Below are 21,645 nucleotides of genomic sequence, written 5' to 3' on the forward strand. Positions count from 1 at the left end.
TATTGCTATGTGGATACACCACAGGGGGAGTAACACATCAATATCAAAATTAGATCACTGTGACCCTATATTTATTGTTTGAGAGATTTTGCATTTTCAGCTGTTCACACCTTCATGATGTTAGACTCTGTCTCACTGACACTCATTGGATGCCTGAAAGAAGAGTAACTCAGCCACACTGAAACAGGTTGCTTTAACTAATTTTTAAGATAGTTGTTTTTTTTTTCTTCTTCAGACTTTTGTTCATCATGTCCTCAGTATCTTGAATTAGTCCTGTATGTGCATGAATCTGAACAAATGTAATTCAGCATAACAAAAATGTCATTGTGACATTTGTATTTTCAGCTATCTGTTCGTTATGTCATTAATATTTTGAACTCTGTTTTATCAGCATTGAAGAAAATTGGTATGTGAAACACCAAAACCAATCCAGTCCATTGTTCCAGACCATTGTTCTGATGTTTGATCAATCTGATAATTTGATCATTCTGCCTGAGTCACACTATCAGACAGGCTAGGGCTGACACTAATCAAGCAAGGCTTGATGACACCAAAGATAATTCGATGAGAGGTCCATGTCAGCATTGGACTTGGGAAGACCATATCAAATATACATTTTTCATTTAGGTGCTTAAGTATGGTCTCAAGATGTGTTGTGATTTTAACTCTGTATTTGTTCTTGTCTGAATTCAAGTTTTTACATATCATAATACACTTGATGGAAAACTGATATGTACTGCAGCAGACAGCAAAATGATGGTCCCAGAATTTTTTGGTGTATATATATTGAAAGTTCATTGTTTAACCTGGCTTAAAGATCATGTAGAAAAAAGATTATCAATCTTGGTCTGTTGGTATATATTATCCCTAAAAATATGGTCTATGCCAATGTATATTCTCCTTGCAGATCTGGATCAATGCCAGTTGAACTTGGGTGGGTGTAACAATGTAAACATACATTTATGGTACAGTAATAGAATCCCTCTTCTGCATTGGTGTGGGCTAACAAAATTCAAAAATTGGGATCAGAATTTGTTTGCCGGACTTTTGCTACCTTGGCTAATTATGATTCTGACCACAGATTCTGATTCCATGGGGATTTTCTCTGTCCGACTCCAAAATTATAATGAATTATTTTTCTGTTATTTACTAGTTTTTAAAAAATGGTGGCAAAACAATGTCTTATCATTGGTAAGAAAGGCAGAGTATTTTCTTCAAGTCTTGATGTCATTTGAGAGAGCATAAAACATTCAGCATACTGCAAAAACTTTCATTGTTGTTACCTATGTTTACTATTTATAGCCTGTCAAAATTTGTCTGTTTAATACTTTCTGTGCAGTAAACATTGCATATAAGTGTAATATATAAGTGTAATGTATATAATAAATAAGTGTCATATATAAGTGTAATATCATCCAGGTCTGCAGTATCAGTGATTGCACTTAAGATAGGTACCATTGAATATCATGAATGCCTTCTCACATGGGCATTCTGTATCACATATATATCAGAATGAGAGAAATTACTTTCTCTACATTGAACTGAGAGGAGAAACTAAATATTCATACCGGGCAAATATTTCAGCTTCAGTCAATTCCATGTTCATCTACAATATATTTGTGAATGCCTCTAGCATAAAGAATGTGTTACCTTCTGGCATCATAGAAATCATAATGCCACAAGTACCAGTTCCAGGAAGGAACCCAGGATTGGGGAGGTGCAAAGTCATTGTGTTAACCCCCACTATACAGTACAGCCTATCTATAATGGGACCAGAAATTTTGTTCTTTATGGATGCATGCCTTTTATACTGCTAGTAAATATGAAAGATATGGCAGTGGCATAAAAAAGTTTAACATAGCTCTTTCTCTCTGAAAGTTGAGAAAAACAGATCTCCAGTATTCATTCTTGAAATGAAGAAACTGGAGACTGAGGGCCTCTACTAAATTGAAAATGGGGGTAATTAAAAAGACAGGAATTCACTTAACACTCTTACCTAATTGCTTATTCGAGAAAATTCAAACACAATTTTTAGCCTCTCTTGCTGTAGGCAGGCCTTCAATGTCAGGAATTTAGTTCCTAATGCTTGAGTAACCATTCTCCTATAGAATTTAGTTTGGACATTTGATTATACATATTTTCCTCACTGTATAATTCTTTAGAAATAATTGTAGTTGTGTTTTTATTGGAGATTTCATAGTTTTTATCTTTTACATTTTCTATCAACAACAGTTGGCCTTGTGTTTTTGATTGATGCCCAAAGTAAATAAAATCAGTAAAACATTTTTTCTGTCAGTCAGTGAAATTTTGCCAAGAGTGCACAATTTAATGCCTGGCCCCTTATTAGTCAGATCTGAAATCACTTGGTTTCAGAAACCTGTCTGTCAGAAAATGAATTTATAAATGATGTCCTTCATGAACATTTGTATGAAGCTGAGTTTGTAAGGATGCTACACAATTTGCTATGGGTACATGCTTGCCAATGTATGATGGAAAACTTTGATACAAATGATTTAGAGTCATGTCCGAATGTTCCATTAAATGTGATTTGTGTATGCATCTTATTCTTGCATGATCTCTGTATGATTCTTATTCTTACATGATCTGTGTATCAATGGATGATTGCTATTTTTACATGATCTGTCTGTGATTCTTACATAATCTGTGTGTGATCCTTACATGATCTGTGTATGATTCTTACATGATCTGTGTATGACTCTTACATGATCTGTGTGTGATTCTTATTCTTACATTCTTGTTATTCTTAGATGTTGTTGTTTTTGTGTGTGTGTGATTTAGATTTTTAACTTAGCTTTAATAATTTTTCAGTCATATCGCTATAATGTCTGTAGTGTGGCAGTTTTTAGTGATGTCTAGCACTGTTGCATCATGCCGCAGAGATGTAGCATGATGTCCCACCCAGTCACATTATCCTGATACCAGGCCGACCAGTCCTAACACTAATCTCTTAATGCTGAGCGCCAAGCGAGGCACCTGTTAGTACCATTTTTTGTGAGTCTTTGGTATGACTGGGCCGAGGATCAAGCTGATGACCTCCCGCATCCAAGGCAGATGCTCTAGCCTCTAGGCCACTGGAGCAGTGTTGTTGTTGTTGTAGGGTTTAACACCATTTTTCAGCAAAAGAAAGGCTATACAAGGCAGCCAGTATAAATGGTGGAGGAAGAACCTGGGGAAAACCCCAGGAAGAACCACCAACCCTTGAGAAGCTACTGGTAAGCTTTCTCACATACCAACATTGGCTGAACCCAAGGCATGAACCCATGTAGACAGGTGAGATGGCAGTGATCTGTAACGGTGAGCGCTTTAAACCACTTGGCCACCCAGGGCCCCTGTTCTAAGATGAACTGGGCATCTGTATATGATTGTTATTCTTACATGATTTATTTATGATTTTACATAATTTGTGAATGATTCTTACATGATGTGTGTGTGATTGTTATTCTTACAAGATCATGTATGATTCTTATTCTTACATGATCTGTAATTTGTAATGGATATCTTCATCCTCCTGAAAACCACTATAGATTGCAAGTCTTCCCATGCACTTTGTTGGCATTACAAGGTTAAAGATATCCATAAAAATGCACACTTCTTTTAATTTAAACTACTATTTGCAACTCGCATGAGACTGCCCAGGATTCGGCATAAGAAAAAGAAAAGCTGTACTCCTGCAGCATGCATGTTTCCCATTTTTCAATACAGCTTATATCACAAAAGTGCACATGATGTTGCCAAAACAAGTTTTTCTTGTTGGATTTTGATAACTAAATGATCATCTATATAACTGAACAGAAAAAAAGAATTTACAGAGCTTGAGGAATCTAGTGATGTATAGTTTTTTAAAGATTTTGAAATAAGATTGAAAACATGGTGTAAGTATTGTTGTGATAATAATGTTATTTCTTATAAAATGTTTACCATCCCATGTCAACCAATCATTTTCTTGTGATGTCACTGCCATTCCAATGTTAGATGGCTGTCTATATACCATCTTGAACTATTGTGTATACTTACATTTAAATCGAGGTCAACCATAAACATTATGGACACTAGTCTTTGGTCCATAATTTGCTGTCAGAACAGAGTCTGTTTTGTTTGTTTTACTAATTGCTCCTAACAAAACTACATAGACTCAGACACCAACCCACATGAAGCTACTGGCAATCTTTCTCACATCGTTGGATGAGATAGAGACTCTGACCCACATAGACAGAGGTGAGATGCCAGTGACTTGGAAAGGTGGGTGCTGTAGACCACTTGGCCACCTGGTGCACACCATGCCATTTTCTGTTTTGAGTGACAGTTACTGCTTCCTATAGAATCCATAAAATTTAAACTTACATTTTTGGGTTTAGGGTTAGTGTCAGGGGTGGAATGGGAGGTGAAGTTCAGTTTCTAACTCTGAATGTCTTTTCTAGTGTTTCTTTTTGTCTTGGCAGTAAACCCCAGTACGTATTTTTGGACATTATGGCATCTGAAATGTGCACATTTGAAGGCTGAGCCATTCAGATGTCTTTGTGTTTTATTTTTTATAAGTCTGTTTCATTAGAGGATGCAGCGTACCACACAAGTGTGTTATTAAGCATCATTATTACCAATGCTTAATGATATAGCTAGCTGGTAATGAAACAATTATGTCAATTAAGAGTTGCAGTGGTACCATAAATGATATTCTTGTATCATCAGGGTTTTTGATCTTTATCGTTGCTAGAGAGGTTGCATCAAGCTACAGTGCCACTTATTGTACCAGAGAATCCTTGGAATAGTTAGAAGTCACCATATATTTGGCATGGCATGACAATTGCTGAATCTCTATGATATTGAAAGGCTTTGTTTTATATGGAGAAAATACAGTGCATATAGATTACGACGTCTGTTTTTGTCCAACATTTGTCATTTTATTTTATTAATGAAATTTATCTCAAGTGATCAGAGGATAAAATGTTTAAATATGAAAGTTGTGTGAAAAGATGACTTTGTTTCATGCAGGACAAACTGTTTGGAGTTTTTCAGTGTTTGAATTTTGAATTTTGTCTCACCGTATTTCTGAATAAAAACGTGGAATTTGCGATAGAGGGAATTTCATCCACTTTGATGGCAGCAGAAAAAGTGAGAAGACCTTCCATGGAATCCCTGTTATGATTGGGAGTAAAAACAGTTGTATGTAATCAAGGAGAATCGAATTGAATTTGTTTATTTTATGATCACATGTTGTTTTTTTCTGATTGCAGTATGGATGGGGCAGACTTGTGCTTTGAGATTGTCAAGAGAGCCATGGGAGGATTTGTGTACAGTGAAGCTGTTGCCTGGTAACATTCTTAGAGACTATAGATAATAAATAATCAGGATTTTCATTAGAACAACAGAGATAGACATTCCTTAACAATGTAAAACCAGATATATTTGTGAAGGCTTTAATGTTGCTCATTTGTGAGTAATCAGTATCAATGAAATTAAATCTACCAATCAAATATGTGTTGAGATTAGGTGACATATAAATAGTACTTTTCTATGCCTGCATCTGTGGCATCCACAATTTTGAAAAATAATTTTTTTACAGGTTTATTTCTTTTACAACTCTGTGGTCATGAACTAATTAACAAAAAGAAACAAAACCAAAATTTTTTATAAAACTTAACAAATAATTTAATTAGCAGCTATAAATGAAAATGTGAAAGGAACTTAAAGTATTATGAAGTGAATCCAAAATAATCTAGAAAAAGTTCCATTAAAGTCCACAAGAATGAAAAGTTCCATATAAATTTTTGAATTGGAAATGTACTGATCCACCAGAAACCTGACGTCAAAATGGCATTCTCCAGAAGTCCTTTGAATAATTCTCAATAGTTCCAAATTAATATTATAGTCCGAAAATAAGCACTTTCAATTTCCACTGAACAGTTGAAACAAATCTTTTTCCTCTCAAATAATATCTAAGTACAACATAAAACATATCTGCAGACTTGATGTTACAACAGGAACAAACAAAATAAGAATGACTCCAAAACAGGATTGAATCTGATTTCTCAATTATCTTCTTATACGCACCTTCTGTTATGACTATATTTCACATCATACCCCCATGTGACAGATCATACTACACAATAAATGTTTCAACATATCTATTCATGTGACCTAGCCCATCCAATGGCAAATTGCTTAATTCTTCTAAAACATTTCAAATCTCACCAGCCAATGAGAAATTAAACAAAAGTCTTGAAGTCTTATTGTTAAGATCATTAGTAATAATTGTCAACACATACATTTTTATAGATCCTATATAGTTATATGCTTTTAATATTCCTACAACAGACCCTAGTCATTTTGCAAAATCTAACTTAATAAAATCACTACAATATACAGCCATGAATACAAATTACAAAAATCAGACAAAATCATGTAGAAAAACATGGATATACGTAACAGTTGATTAGTTTCCAAATTTACTCTACTGTTGTATGTATAGCTGTGAAACTTCACGCATGCATTTATCTTGAGAAGCTACATACTCCAAGATGGAAAAGTAGGTTACAGTGACAAACTTTTCATTTTCCATTTTTAGTCATGCACAGGCAGAGAAATAAAACATAATTCTGCAGAATTCTTATGTCTGAAGTTAAAAAGAAAATGAAAACTCATCTTCAGGGACTTACTAACTTGAAATGCATTATTACATAAGATATGTGATTAATTTGGCTAAGTACTGCATTGCATAAGTCTGCAATTTATTGATCATTGATGCAAGATAGTCACATCATCCTACAGTCTATTTACACGGTCATGCTGGAAAGATGATTTATAGCCCTTAATATGAAACTCAACTGTCTGACCTTAGATTTACATTTGCCACAGTTGATCAATTTTTTCTGTGAAACTGTTTATTTGGGAGAAAACTATTGAGGAAGTTCACTCTACATTACAGGATGCCTAAGCTTGTAGATAAGCAGGCTGTAAGGCTGAGTAAGCACATGGCACTGTGTCCAACTTGTGTCATCAGTTGTGAGTTGTGTATATATCAGCAATTGTAATTTTCAAATTCTCCACACATACAACTTGAAAACTTTCTACCAAATTTGGTGGAGGGAATTGGAGCATAAAGGGCTTTAATGTTTTTGCACCATAAAACATGATTTCCATTACTGCATTAAAAAAGACACCAGTAAACAACTTTTTCTTAAAAAACCATTCCACAAATTTTTACCAGATATGACAGAAAACACACTGGCATAAAGGCTAAGAAACTTTCAGAAATTAATCTGATCTGCGGTCAAACGTTGCTGTCATTACTATAAACAATCTACAAAATTTGACCAGATTTTGATGGAACATACATTGGTATCAGACATTTTAACATTTATGCAAATGGTGCTTATCTGCCATAAACATACAGAATGCTTGCAGTGCCTTTGTCTCAAAAAACCAATGAACAGAATTTGACCAGATTTTTAAAGATAGCATCCAAGCAGAAAGGCTTTCAAATTTTAGCTCATCTGGTCATAGATGAGAAGAGCTTATGAAGTAGCTATATAATCCATTGCCTTTGTTCCTGTAGCACAAGTTTGTTTTAAATACTAGTGCAAGTATTGCCATGAAAGATTTTAAAAACATTCATTTCAAGGACTACCATTGGAGATGATTCCAATGAAGAAAAGATAAAAAGGAAGAATAAGTGTACTTTCGACTACATGATGAATTCTTATAAATTAGTTCTTATTTTGTCAGGTAGCAAGTGACCCCCCCCCCCATACACACACACACACACACATCTTGTTCAGTTAGTTAAATGTTGTAATCTCCATTATTGCCTCACAAAGATTACCTTGTGCACCTTTCATAAGAAGGAGGTAAAAAATAACCCATTAGTATGATCTGATTTAGTGCAGGAAGAGCCTTAAATAAAATGGAAACAGTATAAGCTTCATACATAGTGGATTATGTATGTCATTAAAATTACCATGTCCTTTTCCCCGCAGGATTGTTATCCTATTTTGATCAATATTTGTGGCATATTTTAGTAATGTGGATAATGACTTGTTTATAAAATCTTTAGAAGTGCTGCCTAATTAATTTTGTATGATAGAAACCAAACTTGCATGCATCCGCCTTATTTTGTGTAAATCAAAAGGAGGGATTTCATGATTGTTTAATGCAGGCCTTCAAATAAAAATGTGAAGCTGTACAGTAATTTTAAGTTATCTTGAGTACATTATAGTAGGAGGATGAAATTTCCCAAGTGTGTGATGCAGTTGTGTCTATCATCCAAAGACCAGTGTTGACAGTTTATTGAATACATAGCGTATGGATGCACATTTATCACCATGCGGCAATAGATCTGTGATTGAAATCTTTAGATTGATTGAAGAATGATATTTCAAGTAGAAATAATTAGAGACAAGGACATAAGGTATCACACCATGTTTGGTGTGTCAGAGATTGATTTCAATTTATTACATTTATATACTTTATTCTACTGAATTTGTTTGTATGAGTATATTATGTGTGATTATTGGTATTATTGTTTGAAACATTCAGGGGATCTTCTCAGTTGATTTACCACTCTAAATTGTTCATACAGAATGTTGGGAAAACCTGCAATGTGTTTACCTCCTGACGTGGTCTTATCACTGGAAAACTATGGTAAAACTTCAATGGAACTTCAAAACCTTAAAGTGCAATGGGCCCCAAATTTTTGTTTTCAAGTGTGTTGGTTATTTCAAGTTTGTATAGTTGCAGACAATAAAAGATTTTACGCCAGGACTCATGAAATGTCAAGTATTTGAGTGACTGATGTTGAACATATTAAAGATGTAATTACTTTTTCTTTAGCCACTACATGAGACAGATTCTGGAAGCCTTGAGGTACTGTCACGCCAATGGTATTGTCCATCGAGACCTCAAGCCACACTGTATACTGCTGTCCTCCAAAGAGAATTCGGCCCCTGTAAAGCTAGGAGGGTTTGGTGTTGCTGTTCAGTTACCAGAATCAGGAAAAATATCTGGCGGTAAGTGTGTAAAAATGTTTCTGTCAGTATATAATAAAGTAAAGCTATGTGTGTTACATAATATGTTTTATTTTCTTAGGACTTATGTATCAGCATAGTATTTGGTGGCTCATCAAGGGAAATTGAACAGTTGAACATCTATCCAAGTTACATGGATGGTAAATAAAGAGATCTTAGCTTTGCACATTTTAGAGCGTCAGTTGATGTTGATGAATATTCAGCACTTCCCTTTGTAAGGGAAAATGCATCCAATTATAGGGATCCACTGGGGGCCAAGTGGTGCAAGGCGCTCGGATGGGTATTGAGAAGGCTTGCTAACAACTTCCTATGGGTTGGTACTTTTTATTTGGGTCTTTCTGGGTTCTTTTGCAGTTGATATACTGGCTGCCATGTATAGCGTATCATGTGCTGAAAAATGGTGTTAACCCACAAACCCACCATAGAGTTATAGTGAGAGTCGATATTATAGACAATTGCTTTACATGTAAAAGCAAAAGTTTTTTCTTTTCAGCTCAGCTTTTTATTTAAGCCTTTTAAAGCTTATACTGGTTTGATTTGTGGTGGAAGATTGAATGCATTGTGGACATTTGTTCAGAGTAGCTGCATGAACTATCCAGTTGAAACTCATGATTACACTGTTTCCATCAGACAAAACTATCAGACATTTCTGATGCTGAATCTAAAATAGGAACCAATACTATTAATTTTTAGCCCAGATAAGCATGATTTATGTTTTCAGATGTTAGTTCCAGTGATTACATCATCATCCTTTTACTTTCACTTGGATCAGAAATAATATAAACTTAAGTTGTCATTGACAAGAAAAAGTGAAGTTGAATTAAAAGCAAATAATAAAAGTAAAGAACCAGGCTTAGTTTGGTCACAGTTTGTATTTTATGTAAATATTTCACTCGAACAATGTTATTAGCTGAAGTACACACAGCCGTGTAGTGAACACAGAGATCATTACATGGGAAATGATTTGGAGAGCCTCTGCTGCTTTCATATGATTCATAGGTTTTATTTCTGCAATACAGCAGTGCAGAACGTGGTAGATACTCAGTTCAAAACTTTGAATTGCATTATTTTCATAAGCCTAAGTTTTTGTGAAATATATTTACATTTTCTGTATTTATGAAGTTAATATCTTGACAATAGTAAAATTTTGTGTAGGCTTTCCTTTTAAAATAAGATGTATTTCCTTCTCGCATCTAAATTGCAGTTTCTTTACATGATATTACAAGGAGCTTTGGTTAAGTTTGCTGCCATTGTGAAAATATGAAAACTGCATGGAATAAATGAATACTTAGATTCTGTCATCTTAGTTGCCAAATCTCAACTGTAGGTAACTAGTTTATTCAGGCATATGCAAAGTCCTGTCATGTTCATACCTTGCAAATGCTAAACTATGGTCAAGAACACAGATGTGAAGTTACTTTGTACGCATGTATGATTGTTATATAATATGCGGTGAGATTTGTTGAGCATTGCACATACAAAAATGACGTGTGACTTAAGATGTAACTTTTATTGATCATTTACGACATACAGGATTATGATTTTATAAGTAGAGCAGTTATTTCACTTTAAAAAAAAGTATACATCAGTTGTATTTGAAATGTGATCCATTCTTTTGATTTACTAATTTTAGTGGTCACTTATAAGTGAATGATTAGGATTTTATATGTGTATGAAAAATTTGGCATTTCACTTATAAATGGAATATGTTTCACTTATAAGTGAAATTCACTAACTACACTGATAGATAGTATAATAGTGAATTTCTTCAAAATTTGAAGAATTTTGAAAAAGCTGCCCCAGCCTCCTTCCCCCAACCTTAATAGAAAAGTATGTCCTCATAGTACTTATATGTGTGAATGTCTGTGCAATGTTCTAACCTTGAGATACATTTCCATTTAAATAATGACTTGTGAAATGTTTCCAATACATTAACCTGCTGCTTTGAGTCAGCACATTTGAAACAGCTTGCACAAGATCACATTTTTAGCTGAAATAAAACAATAGAGATACAGTCATGGACATAATTTATTACCCATGAAATAAATACAATTCTTCTTTCAAATATACATCTCAGGCAGAATCCATCATCACATATGCCCCTGCACTGAATTTGAAGGCAGGTTATCACACACACACACACACACACACACACACTTATGATACCTCAGGTCCATCAAAGTTGGAACATTTTTTTGTTTTTAATCTCAAAACATTTAAATAAAACATGAAATGATATTCTTTTATGGGTCTCATTGAATTGATAAATCTAGTGGGAAGTTGTGAATTTGTTAAAAACAGATCTATAGCACCTTTTGTTGGAATTCGATTGTAGTTGGTTCAAAACCTTTAACTTCGGACTTCACTGTGCAATAAAATATTAGTCAGAAAATGACAGGGAGCCACAGAGGTTCAGTGGTTAGCATGTGGGACTCCTGAATCCTACCATCTGTCCTACCAGGGTTAGGTACCATGTTGTGTCTTTGGGCAAGGCAGTTCACTCCAATCGCCTTGCCCCTAAATAACTTATTTGGTTGTGCCATAAAGCACCAAAATCAAACCAAATCAGAAAATGATTATGTTCTTAAACTTACAGTTCACTCTCTGTGAGATTTTATCAAATGCACATATCCAGTGAGATTTTTGTAGCAGACTGTGCAATGTTATAAAATATTTGAGTAATACATCTGAGATTTTATAACATACCTAATGTGTTTTGAGTTGGAGCTTGAGTAAATTATCACCTATCTAGTGAGATTGGAGTTAAACTGTGAGATCTGATTTTTTTGGGAGGTCATACATGTGATGCAGAGTGCTAGGAGATGGTCCTTTTGGGTCACTTGTAACACATGTTGAAATAATTAGCATATTATGTGGGATATGAAAACAATAATAACTGAAGTGATCCTTGTTATGTTTTGTTTTGTTTTATCTACAGGTTTTCTTGTCTATGCATCTTATTTTATAATATTGTAATGATTGGTCCTTTGGTTCAGAATATGACAAGAAAACATCTTGGCATAAAAATCTCTAATTTTGTGAAAAACATATCTCAGGGTGTAAGACTGAGATGGTCCAAAATTCTAAAATTTTTTAAATGAGATTATGAGATATTACATGAGTTGAATTTACGTTCAAAGTAGAGATGGATAAAGGAGTGAAAATTAAGATGTTGATGTTTCAAGTTTAGACTCTACTGTAAACAGTCCTTATATTGCAAAAACCTGAGTTAAAAATTCCTACTAATTTGAAAATATCTTTGAATTTTATTGCAAGAATAAATTAATTCTTTTTACAAGAAATGATTGATGTAAAGATTGAAGTAAAGATTTGACTTAATGTCTGTTCCCTGTCTAAAACTATATACACATTGTATCATTATAGTCAATGGAATAAGGTTGATCCTACAAAACTCATTAAGAAAAGAAAATGAAATTCAGGACTTCAGTGCCTTCTCATTGCTAAAAAAAAAAATTCATTGATTTATATATTATTTAGTTTACACAGATTGCTCTTGTGCAGTCAGTCTGCATGTGTGATATATATCATCCATATGATGATTTCTGACCACAACAGTTTTTTTTACTCAGTTTACATGATGGATCTAAAGTTATCGGTTTGCAGTGGGCCATTGATAATTCAAATATGCCTCCTTATAGTTTCCTCATGAAACTCACCAATTCTGGGGACCATTTAACATATTTTCATTGGATAATTGTTAAAAGGGATGTGCAAATGTCACACAAGTCCTATCCTTCCAGTTGTAACATATATTAATGGGCCCTTATGCCAAAAAGACATTGGAAAACTTTGTGAAAATCATAAATTTAATTGATGTGATTTCTGACTGCCTACCTGTCCGTCAAATGTTACACAAATGAGCTAGAAAATGTCAGCTGATGACAGCTATTGCTATAAGTGTTAAGTGTTATGTAATAACTGTCAGGCTGGTAACTGCTAAAGTTATGGGTGCTAAGTGCTACATAATAACTGTCAGGCTGGTAACTGCTAAAGTTATGGGTGCTAAGTGCTACATAATAACTGTCAGGCTGGTAACTGCTAAAGTTATGGGTGCTAAGTGCTACATAATAACTGTCAGGCTGGTAACTGCTAAAGTTATGGGTGCTAAGTGCTACATAATAACTGTCAGGCTGGTAACTGCTAAAGTTATGGGTGCTAAGTGCTACATAATAACTGTCAGGCTGGTAACTGTTATTGTTATGGGTGTTAAATGCTATATAATAACTGTCACATTGGTAATTGCTATTGTTTTAGGTGTTAAATGCTACATAATAACTGTCAGGCAGGTAACTGCTATTGTTATAGGTGTTAAATGCTACATAACTGTCAGGTTGATAATTGCTATTGTTATAGGTGTTAAGTGCTACATAATAACTGTCAGACTGGTATTTGCTATTGTTATAGGTGCTCAGTGCTACATAATAACTGTCATGTTGGTAACTGCAATTGTTATAGGTGTTAAATGCTACATAACTGTCAGGTTGATAATTGCTATTGTTATAGGTGTTAAATGCTACATAATAACTGTTATGTTGGTAACTGCTATTGTTTTAGGTGTTAAATGCTACATAATAACTGTCAGGCAGGTAACTGCTATTGTTATAGGTGTTAAATGCTACATAACTGTCAGGTTGATAATTGCTATTGTTATAGGTGTTAAGTACTACATAATAACTGTCAGACTGGTATTTGCTATTGTTATAGGTGCTCAGTGCTACATAATAACTGTCATGTTGGTAACTGCTATTGTTATAGGTGTTAAATGCTACATAACTGTCAGGTTGATAATTGCTATTGTTATAGGTGTTAAATGCTACATAATAACTGTTATGTTGGTAACTGCTATTGTTTTAGGTGTTAAATGCTACATAATAACTGTCAGGCAGGTAACTGCTATTGTTATAGGTGTTAAATGCTACATAACTGTCAGGTTGATAATTGCTATTGTTATAGGTGTTAAGTGCTACATAATAACTGTCAGACTGGTGTTTGCTATTGTTATAGGTGCTCAGTGATACATAATAACTGTCAGGCAGTTAACTGCTATTATTATAGGTGTTAAATGCTACATAACTGTCAGGTTGATAATTGCTATTGTTATAGGTGTTAAATGCTACATAATAACTATCATGTTGGTAACTGCTATTGTTTTAGGTGTTAAGTGCTACATAATAACTGTCAGGCTGGTATTTGCTATTGTTATCGGTGTGAAGTACTACATAATAACTGTCAGGCTGGTAACTGCTATTGTTATGGGTGTTAAATGTTATACATTAACCATCAGGGTAACGACTTTTAGTTACAGATGTTAAGTGTTGCATAATAACTGCCAGACTGATGAACAATACCTTAATATGCAAATGCATAGGCAGTTTTCTTATGCACTGGCACTATATTTGCAATATCCAATGATCTGGGAACACTAAAGTTTGCAAGGAGATATTAAATATATTACAGAGTGGATACTTAATTGATTGTAATTTGTAAAGTACTTTTGCATGCCATAAATCAAAGTCACATGCTTTCAATGAATCTTTACGTGATAAGATATTAAAAATGTGTTCCAGTCATGCAGTTATGAGCAGGATAAGATACATCTTCTGTGAATGGTTCAGGAATTTCAAGTAAGCTTTCAGTTTATATCATTGACTGTTCACAATATAAATCATTAAATGTTTTATCTGCTAGTCAGGTATAGCTATGTCACTGATGATTTGCAAGATTGTTTATAAATGCTCTTAAATTCTCTAATTAGTTTCCACCAGTCTTTCAAGCTACCATAGGAGGACCTTATTTGTTCCATCATGATGTTATAATAGCTACATTTTTATTTCTTGATCTCAGTACTAACCAAGTTTCTCTTTTGTCTGGAAAGGAACTAGTGTTTATGGTTCTGAGTATGTTTCACTTGGTCATACAGTTGTTTTCTCTGCCTTGATTGATTTCTGATTTTTATTATGCATCCAAGATGGCTCTTTATTGTGAATAGCAACATTTTTTTTTTGAGGCATACATTTACTTACTGCATCCTGTATAATTTCTGTCAAATTCTCACTAGTGACATTGACGTCATTTTCATAAATTACATTGAGACAGACATGAGTACAGAGTTGTAAACTGAATAATTGGCAGTCACATTGCATCGCATTCTAATTAGGGAAGATAATTTAAAAGTAGATAGAACAGTGATCCCAAACAATTTCAGTGTGAAAAGAATTAAGAATGTAAGTAGAATAAACAAAATCTGGATAGGACAAAATAAGGTTAATCAGTGTGTGCAGAATACTTTGTAAAATTGTTTGGGTTCATTGCTAACTTATGAAGATTATTTAACTGACACAACATTGAAATTCAGTTATTGAAAGGAGAAAATTGTATCTCAAATCTCCTTTCAAAATCAAATAGTCCAGACCTGCAGATGAGGCTTTTTCTAAAATTAATTAGAGATGCTTCTAAACACGTTGGGTTGTAATTGGGCAATCCATATATTCACCTAACTAATAATTTCTTCCATCTTAGGTTTATTTCAAACCAATTACTTTCAAGGTCAGAAAGGTCCAAGCTTGGCCTTAGAATTGATGGAATTTCTGTTATATATCAAGTAGTTAGACAAGTCATTTGGTTTGGTGTTTTATGGCACATCAACACAAGCAGATTATTTGGTGCTAAGGCATCTGGATTAAATTGCCTCACTGGCTGATCCAATAGTATAATCTAAAACCACATTTTTGGTTCCACTTAACACCTATAGCAATAACAGTCATAAGCCTGGCAGTTAATATTAACACTGAACACCTATATCAATAGCAGTCATAAGCCTGGCAGGTAGTATGTAACACTTAACACCTATAGCAATAACAGTCATAAGCCTGGCAGTTAGTATGCAGCCCTTAACACCTATAGCAATAACAGTCATAAGCCTGGCAGTTAGTATGTAACACTTAACACCTATAGCAATAACAGTCATAAGCCTGGCAGTTAATATGTAACACTTAACACCTATAGCAAGAACAGTCATAAGCCTGGCAGTTAATATGTAACATATAACACCTATAGTAATAACAGTCATAAGCCTGGCAGTTAGTATGCAGCCCTTAACACCTATAGCAATAACAGTCATAAGCCTGGCAGTCAGTATGCAGCCCTTAACACCTATAGCAATAACAGTCATAAGCCTGGCAGTTAGTATGTAACACTTAACACCTATAGCAAGAACAGTTATAAGCCAGGCAGTTAATATGTAACATATAACACCTATAGTAATAACAGTCATAAGCCTGGCAGTTAGTATGCAGCCCTTAACACCTATAGCAATAACAGTCATAAGCCTGGCAGTCAGTATGCAGCCCTTAACACCTATAGCAATAACAGTCATAAGCCTGGCAGTTAGTATGTAACACTTAACACATTTAGTAATAACAGTCATAAGCCTAACAGTTAGTATGCAGCCCTTAACACCTATAGCAATAATAGTCATAAGCCTGGCAGTTAGTATGTAACACTTAACACCTATAACATTAACAGTCATAAGTCTGGCAGTTAATACGCAATGCTTAACACCTATAACAATAGCACTAACCAGACAGTTATTATGCTGCACTTTGCCTATTAAGGCAAATGCTGTGCCTGTGCATTTGGAGAGAAGGTTAAAAAAACTACTTATCATATTTACTGTATACTTTATCAAATGTTTTTGAGTGTGGAGTATATATATCAGTGTCAAAACACAACTAAATTGTGCATCATGATGTAACTTTGCATAATCATTCATTTTTACACCTGGTGTCTCGACAAAGCATCAGTTGACAGACACAATTCGTTTCACTCTAGACCAAGGTTAGGATCATTTTCTTTGACATTAGCAAGGCTATCGAGTTTGTCATAAAAAGTTTCTATCGAGTTTGTCATAAAAAGTTTCTATCGAGTTTGCCATAAAGGCTTTCTATTGAGTTTAGCATCGAGGCTTTGTATCAGATTTGGCATAAAAAGCCTTCTTTCTATTTTGTTTGGCATAAAGGCTTTCTATTTAGTTTGGCATAAAGGCTTTCTGTTGAATTTGGCATAAAGTATTTCACTCAAACTAACGGGTATTGGCCTTCAGGAAGATTTGTTGTCATGATTGGAAAGTTGCTTATTGTTAAGAAAAACAACTCAAAATCCTCAGAGTCTCTTAATATCAATGAAGGTGACCCTGAAGGGTCCATTTCGGAACCATTCATTTTTGTTTTTATCCAAAAAATTATTTTATATAGAGTACAGAATCATTAATGAGAGTCTTTGGATATGGTACAGAATAATATATGATAGCTGACAATCGGCTTTAAACTATTGAAATCTTAACCTCAAATATTAGTAATAAGATTCATGAATAGTCTAGACATTATCGGGTTACATTTAATTCAGTCAGACTGAACCCCACAAAATATAGGGATTATCTGAAAAATTTAAGCCACTGGGCACATGCATACTAAATAAATTTATGATAAGGCCTCAAAATCGAACCATTTTAAGGTCTTACATTCAACCTGGATCGAGTTTCTAAAAAATTTATAGATCTTTCATGTTACCAATTTTCAATTATGTTGGCCACATTTGGGACAATTTTACAATGCAGGACAAAGGAATCTAGAAAATCTCATGGTTGTGAGAATAATAACCAAATCGCAATCCCAGCAGAGGTATGCTATGAATCTAGGTAGGAAAGCCTAAAATCTTGCCATTACGAGAATAAGTTGATACTTTTAAAACGAATTTATTTCAGATTGATCTTGGATATGTTCCTGTTCATCATAAACACATGATTTGACCTTAAGGTGTTGTACATAAAATCTGCTCCACTTCATCCATAAACATTATGTTGCTCCATTTTGTATTACAACTTTATTCAGTGATTTATTTTTAACCTGTATGATTAGAACAATGAACTTGTTACCCGTAGAAGAAAGAAAAAATCCTTGTGCCTTAATTTCAAAGTCAACCTGAATTGAGCAAAGATATCATTTCTAGCTACTATTAAAATGTCACAGGTCATGCATGCTTGGCAAAGAACAATTTTTGTTTAGATTATGATTTATATTGGATTCATGCGTCAAATAATAATTATTGTTACTGTGGTGAAATAGAAATGGCAACACATGTTCTTTTAGTCAGTCCAAATTATTCTGATATGAGAGATTATATCTTACACACACTTCCATTTGCTCTCAAAAATTTAATCTTTTTTGGCAAGCCTATGTGCTGTAAAAAAAATAGCATGTAAATTTTTTTTGGTATGTGCAAAATTTCATTAGGATGTCTGCAAGATTTAAGTAGTTCATACAAAACACAGACTTTCTCATCATTTTATTTACTATTTTTTACCCTAATTTGTTTTGTAATAAGGCTACTGTTAAAAATACTCAGTAAGCACTTGAATATATATATATATATATATATATATATATATATACACACACACACACACACACACACACGCACATAACATATGTATAGTAATGTATGCTGTATCAATGATATACCATGAGATGTATAAATTTTTCATTTAAAGGAAACCAGGCTTGCTGAGTTTCCTTTTAATGAAATATTTATATGAGTGGTATATCATTGATACAGCATACATAATATACATATATTTATTTATATCACATACAAATACACATATTTGCACCTTGAATGGAGTTACGATATGCTCCAGGCAACTGTGTATTGACCGAGAGAATGAACTTCTCACATCCCAGCGAGTGTGTCCGTTGCAAAATGTAGTTCTATGATTTTTCTTTTTGTTCACAGTCACACTTGCAAATTGATAAGTTGATTGTTTTCTTTTTGTGTTTCTGTTTTTATTCACATTTACTAAATCATTATAAGACACACTCATTATTTAAACATAAAATGTGGTTTTTATGAAAAAAGTAGTTCACTAGAAATGTGGTTAGCTTCTTGTACACTGAACCTGAACTGTCAGGCATTCACGAACTGGCATATATATATATATATATATATCTTGTATCTTTTTTTCTGGATACTTGCACCAGTGACCAGATCATTCTTTCTACTGAATCCCCCAAATCTTTTATTTGTACTCATATTTGAGGGTTATTCTGAAATAAGGTTTAAGATGATGTTATTTCCATGCCAGTTAAGTAAATGAGAATGTAATATTATTTTCCAGACCAGATAAAATATGTGAGAATGTTATGTTATTTTCCCTGCCAGATAAAATACATAAAATTGTTATATTTTAGGCCAGATGGAATAATTAAGAATAGAATGTTGCTGTTTGGGCTGGATACAAGATTGAGAATCTGATGTTATTTTTCAGGCCGGATAGGAACACCACAATTCATGGCACCAGAGGTTATAAAAAGGGAGATGTATGGGAAGCCAGTGGATGTGTGGAGCTGCGGTGTGCTGATGTTTATACTCCTCTCAGGGTACCCACCATTCATGGGCACAAAGGAACGACTGTTTGATCTTATTGTCCAGGGGAAATTCCATGTAAATAATGCATCTTTAATGTAGCCATTGTAATTATTCTTGCAAAGGAAGGCATTTACATAGGGCAAGAACATTAAGAGAAAAAATTCAGAAAAAGAAAGCAAATTATTTAACTAGGTACATTGTCTTTTAAAAGTATTGCTTTCATCTGTAAAAGCAGGTAACTAGGGTAGCAAAGATGCTAATTTAGGACGTAGGAGTTAATTGAACAGCATGCCTTGATCAGTTAAGGCCACAAGAAAAATATGTGCATTTCCTTTTGCAGTGGTTTTAAAGTTACATTATATATATGATAACGATTAGTATATACAATGTGACCCCACTATAACACGGTAGTTGGGAGCCATAGAACCTGACTGTGTTATAGAATGAACCATGTTATAAGCAACAGGTCAGTTTAGCTGAAGAAAATGATGCACGTACCCCAAAACATTTTCAGCGGGGGAGTAGGTAATAACTGCACGTGCAAAATATGTGCTTCATTAGCACAGTTATCATCTTAATGCATATTTAATGAGAAATACACATGTAGTGAAAACAGAGAAGGCATATATAATGTTTTACTTTATGCAGAGAACCACGCATTGGTACATATATGTGTATATTGTTTATATATACATGTATAATGTATAGTATCAATAAAGAATCTTCTGCATGTACTCACTCGCGAATCTCGTCACATAGATTGAATCCACAGTAGAAGTAATTCCATCGAAAACATGCACACACAGATATTTAAAATGTTCATTAATTTTGCCACAGGTCATATAGGTCTGAATTCAGTAGAAAAGAAATAGCACAATCATGTAACGAATGATGAAGCACATTTACTTTTCAGTACATCCCAAGTCAGTAAAAGTTTGCATTTCGAGCTGCCGTCGTTAGCGTTCCTGTAAAAAGGAAACTTTCACGGCACAGTGAAAGTGTTCCAGTCACGTTGGAAAATGAAAGAATTCATCAGATTCCATTGCTTTTACTTAATTTTAGTACTGACTTCATTTGAAGAAATGTTCTTGGTTTTTAGCGAAGAGTGTTGTTGGCTTTATTTTGATGAAGGGTACATGCATTATTGAAATCACTGCTAAATGACAGCTTTGGAGAACCAAACAAATGCCTGTTTCTTATTGTGGCTGCAATATCAACTAATTGTATTGCATGATTGAGACTGATTTTTTTCCCATTTGCTTAGTAAGTTTTAATAATAATCGGTGCTTCAAAGGTAACACTTTCTTTGAAATTTCAGCAAACTATTTTTATCTGGGTACATTTTTAAAAGAATGAATTGGCTGTTTCCTCTGACCCATGCCACCCCTTTTTTTGATATTTGGAAAGTTATGTTGGGGTGTACGGTTAGAGTCCATTGCCTATCAAAAAGTTGGAATTCGCTGACACCATTTGGTGTTGGCATAGGGTAGGCGCTTACTAGCTGGCCTAGCAAACTTTAACGACCTTTCATCGAGATATACCTGCATGAAATCGATAGGAATATGATTTATTTTCTCAGATATTGCGAGTATAGCATTTGTTATATCTTTAATCCGCTGTCTGACTTTCCGAAACATTCAGGTCCAATAGTCATATGATATCAACAATAAACCATTTCTAATGTTGCTGTAGAAAAAAAAATCGAACATATAAATGAAAGTCATGTAATATTTACAGAAAAATAAAGGAACATAAACTTTTTAAAATATTTATTCTGAAAAGAACGAACAAATCTATAAATGTTGCAGCAACTTGGAAAAAAACAGATTCAACAAGCAGAGAGCACAGGTCAATGTGGTAGTCATGTGATACCAACAAAGTACATCGCTGACATGTGCTTAGTACTTGATGAATCTTTTGTTGCGATACCAACAGGTTTCTAGTCATTGTTCTCAGAATAAATATGTTGAGAATTAAGTGTACATTATATTTATGTACAAGCATTACATGACTTTTAATTAATATTTTCGAATTCTGTGTACAACAACTTTTGAAATGGTTTATTGTTGATATCACGTGACTATTGGACCTTTGATGTCATTGACATATAAGTTGCGAGATTTGTATAATCATGTGACTCAGAATGCAAATGGTGAGTTTC

At 34.0% G+C, this 21,645-nt stretch overlaps 1 protein-coding gene across 10 annotated transcripts in view; it reads left to right on the forward strand.

Annotated features, from left to right (window-relative positions):
• The window catches only part of LOC149799133 (peripheral plasma membrane protein CASK-like), a 397,425-nt gene that overhangs the window by 152,542 nt on the left and 223,238 nt on the right, over window positions 1-21,645 (forward strand). For all 10 annotated transcript variants that reach the window (XR_016421088.1, XR_016421089.1, XM_089958206.1 and 7 more), the window contains exons 5-7: window positions 5,253-5,330; window positions 8,848-9,023; window positions 19,384-19,559. Coding sequence is in view for 8 of the 10 variants with exons in the window: in XM_089958206.1 (XP_089814332.1) it covers window positions 5,253-5,330; window positions 8,848-9,023; window positions 19,384-19,559 (430 nt within the window). In the remaining 2 variants the exon portion in view is untranslated. The remainder of the gene's footprint in view (window positions 1-5,252; window positions 5,331-8,847; window positions 9,024-19,383; window positions 19,560-21,645) is intronic.

The sequence above is a fragment of the Sinohyriopsis cumingii genome, chromosome 5, assembly GCF_028554795.1.
Source record: "Sinohyriopsis cumingii isolate HCF-2022 chromosome 5, ASM2855479v2, whole genome shotgun sequence".
Classification (NCBI taxonomy): domain Eukaryota; kingdom Metazoa; phylum Mollusca; class Bivalvia; order Unionida; family Unionidae; genus Sinohyriopsis; species Sinohyriopsis cumingii.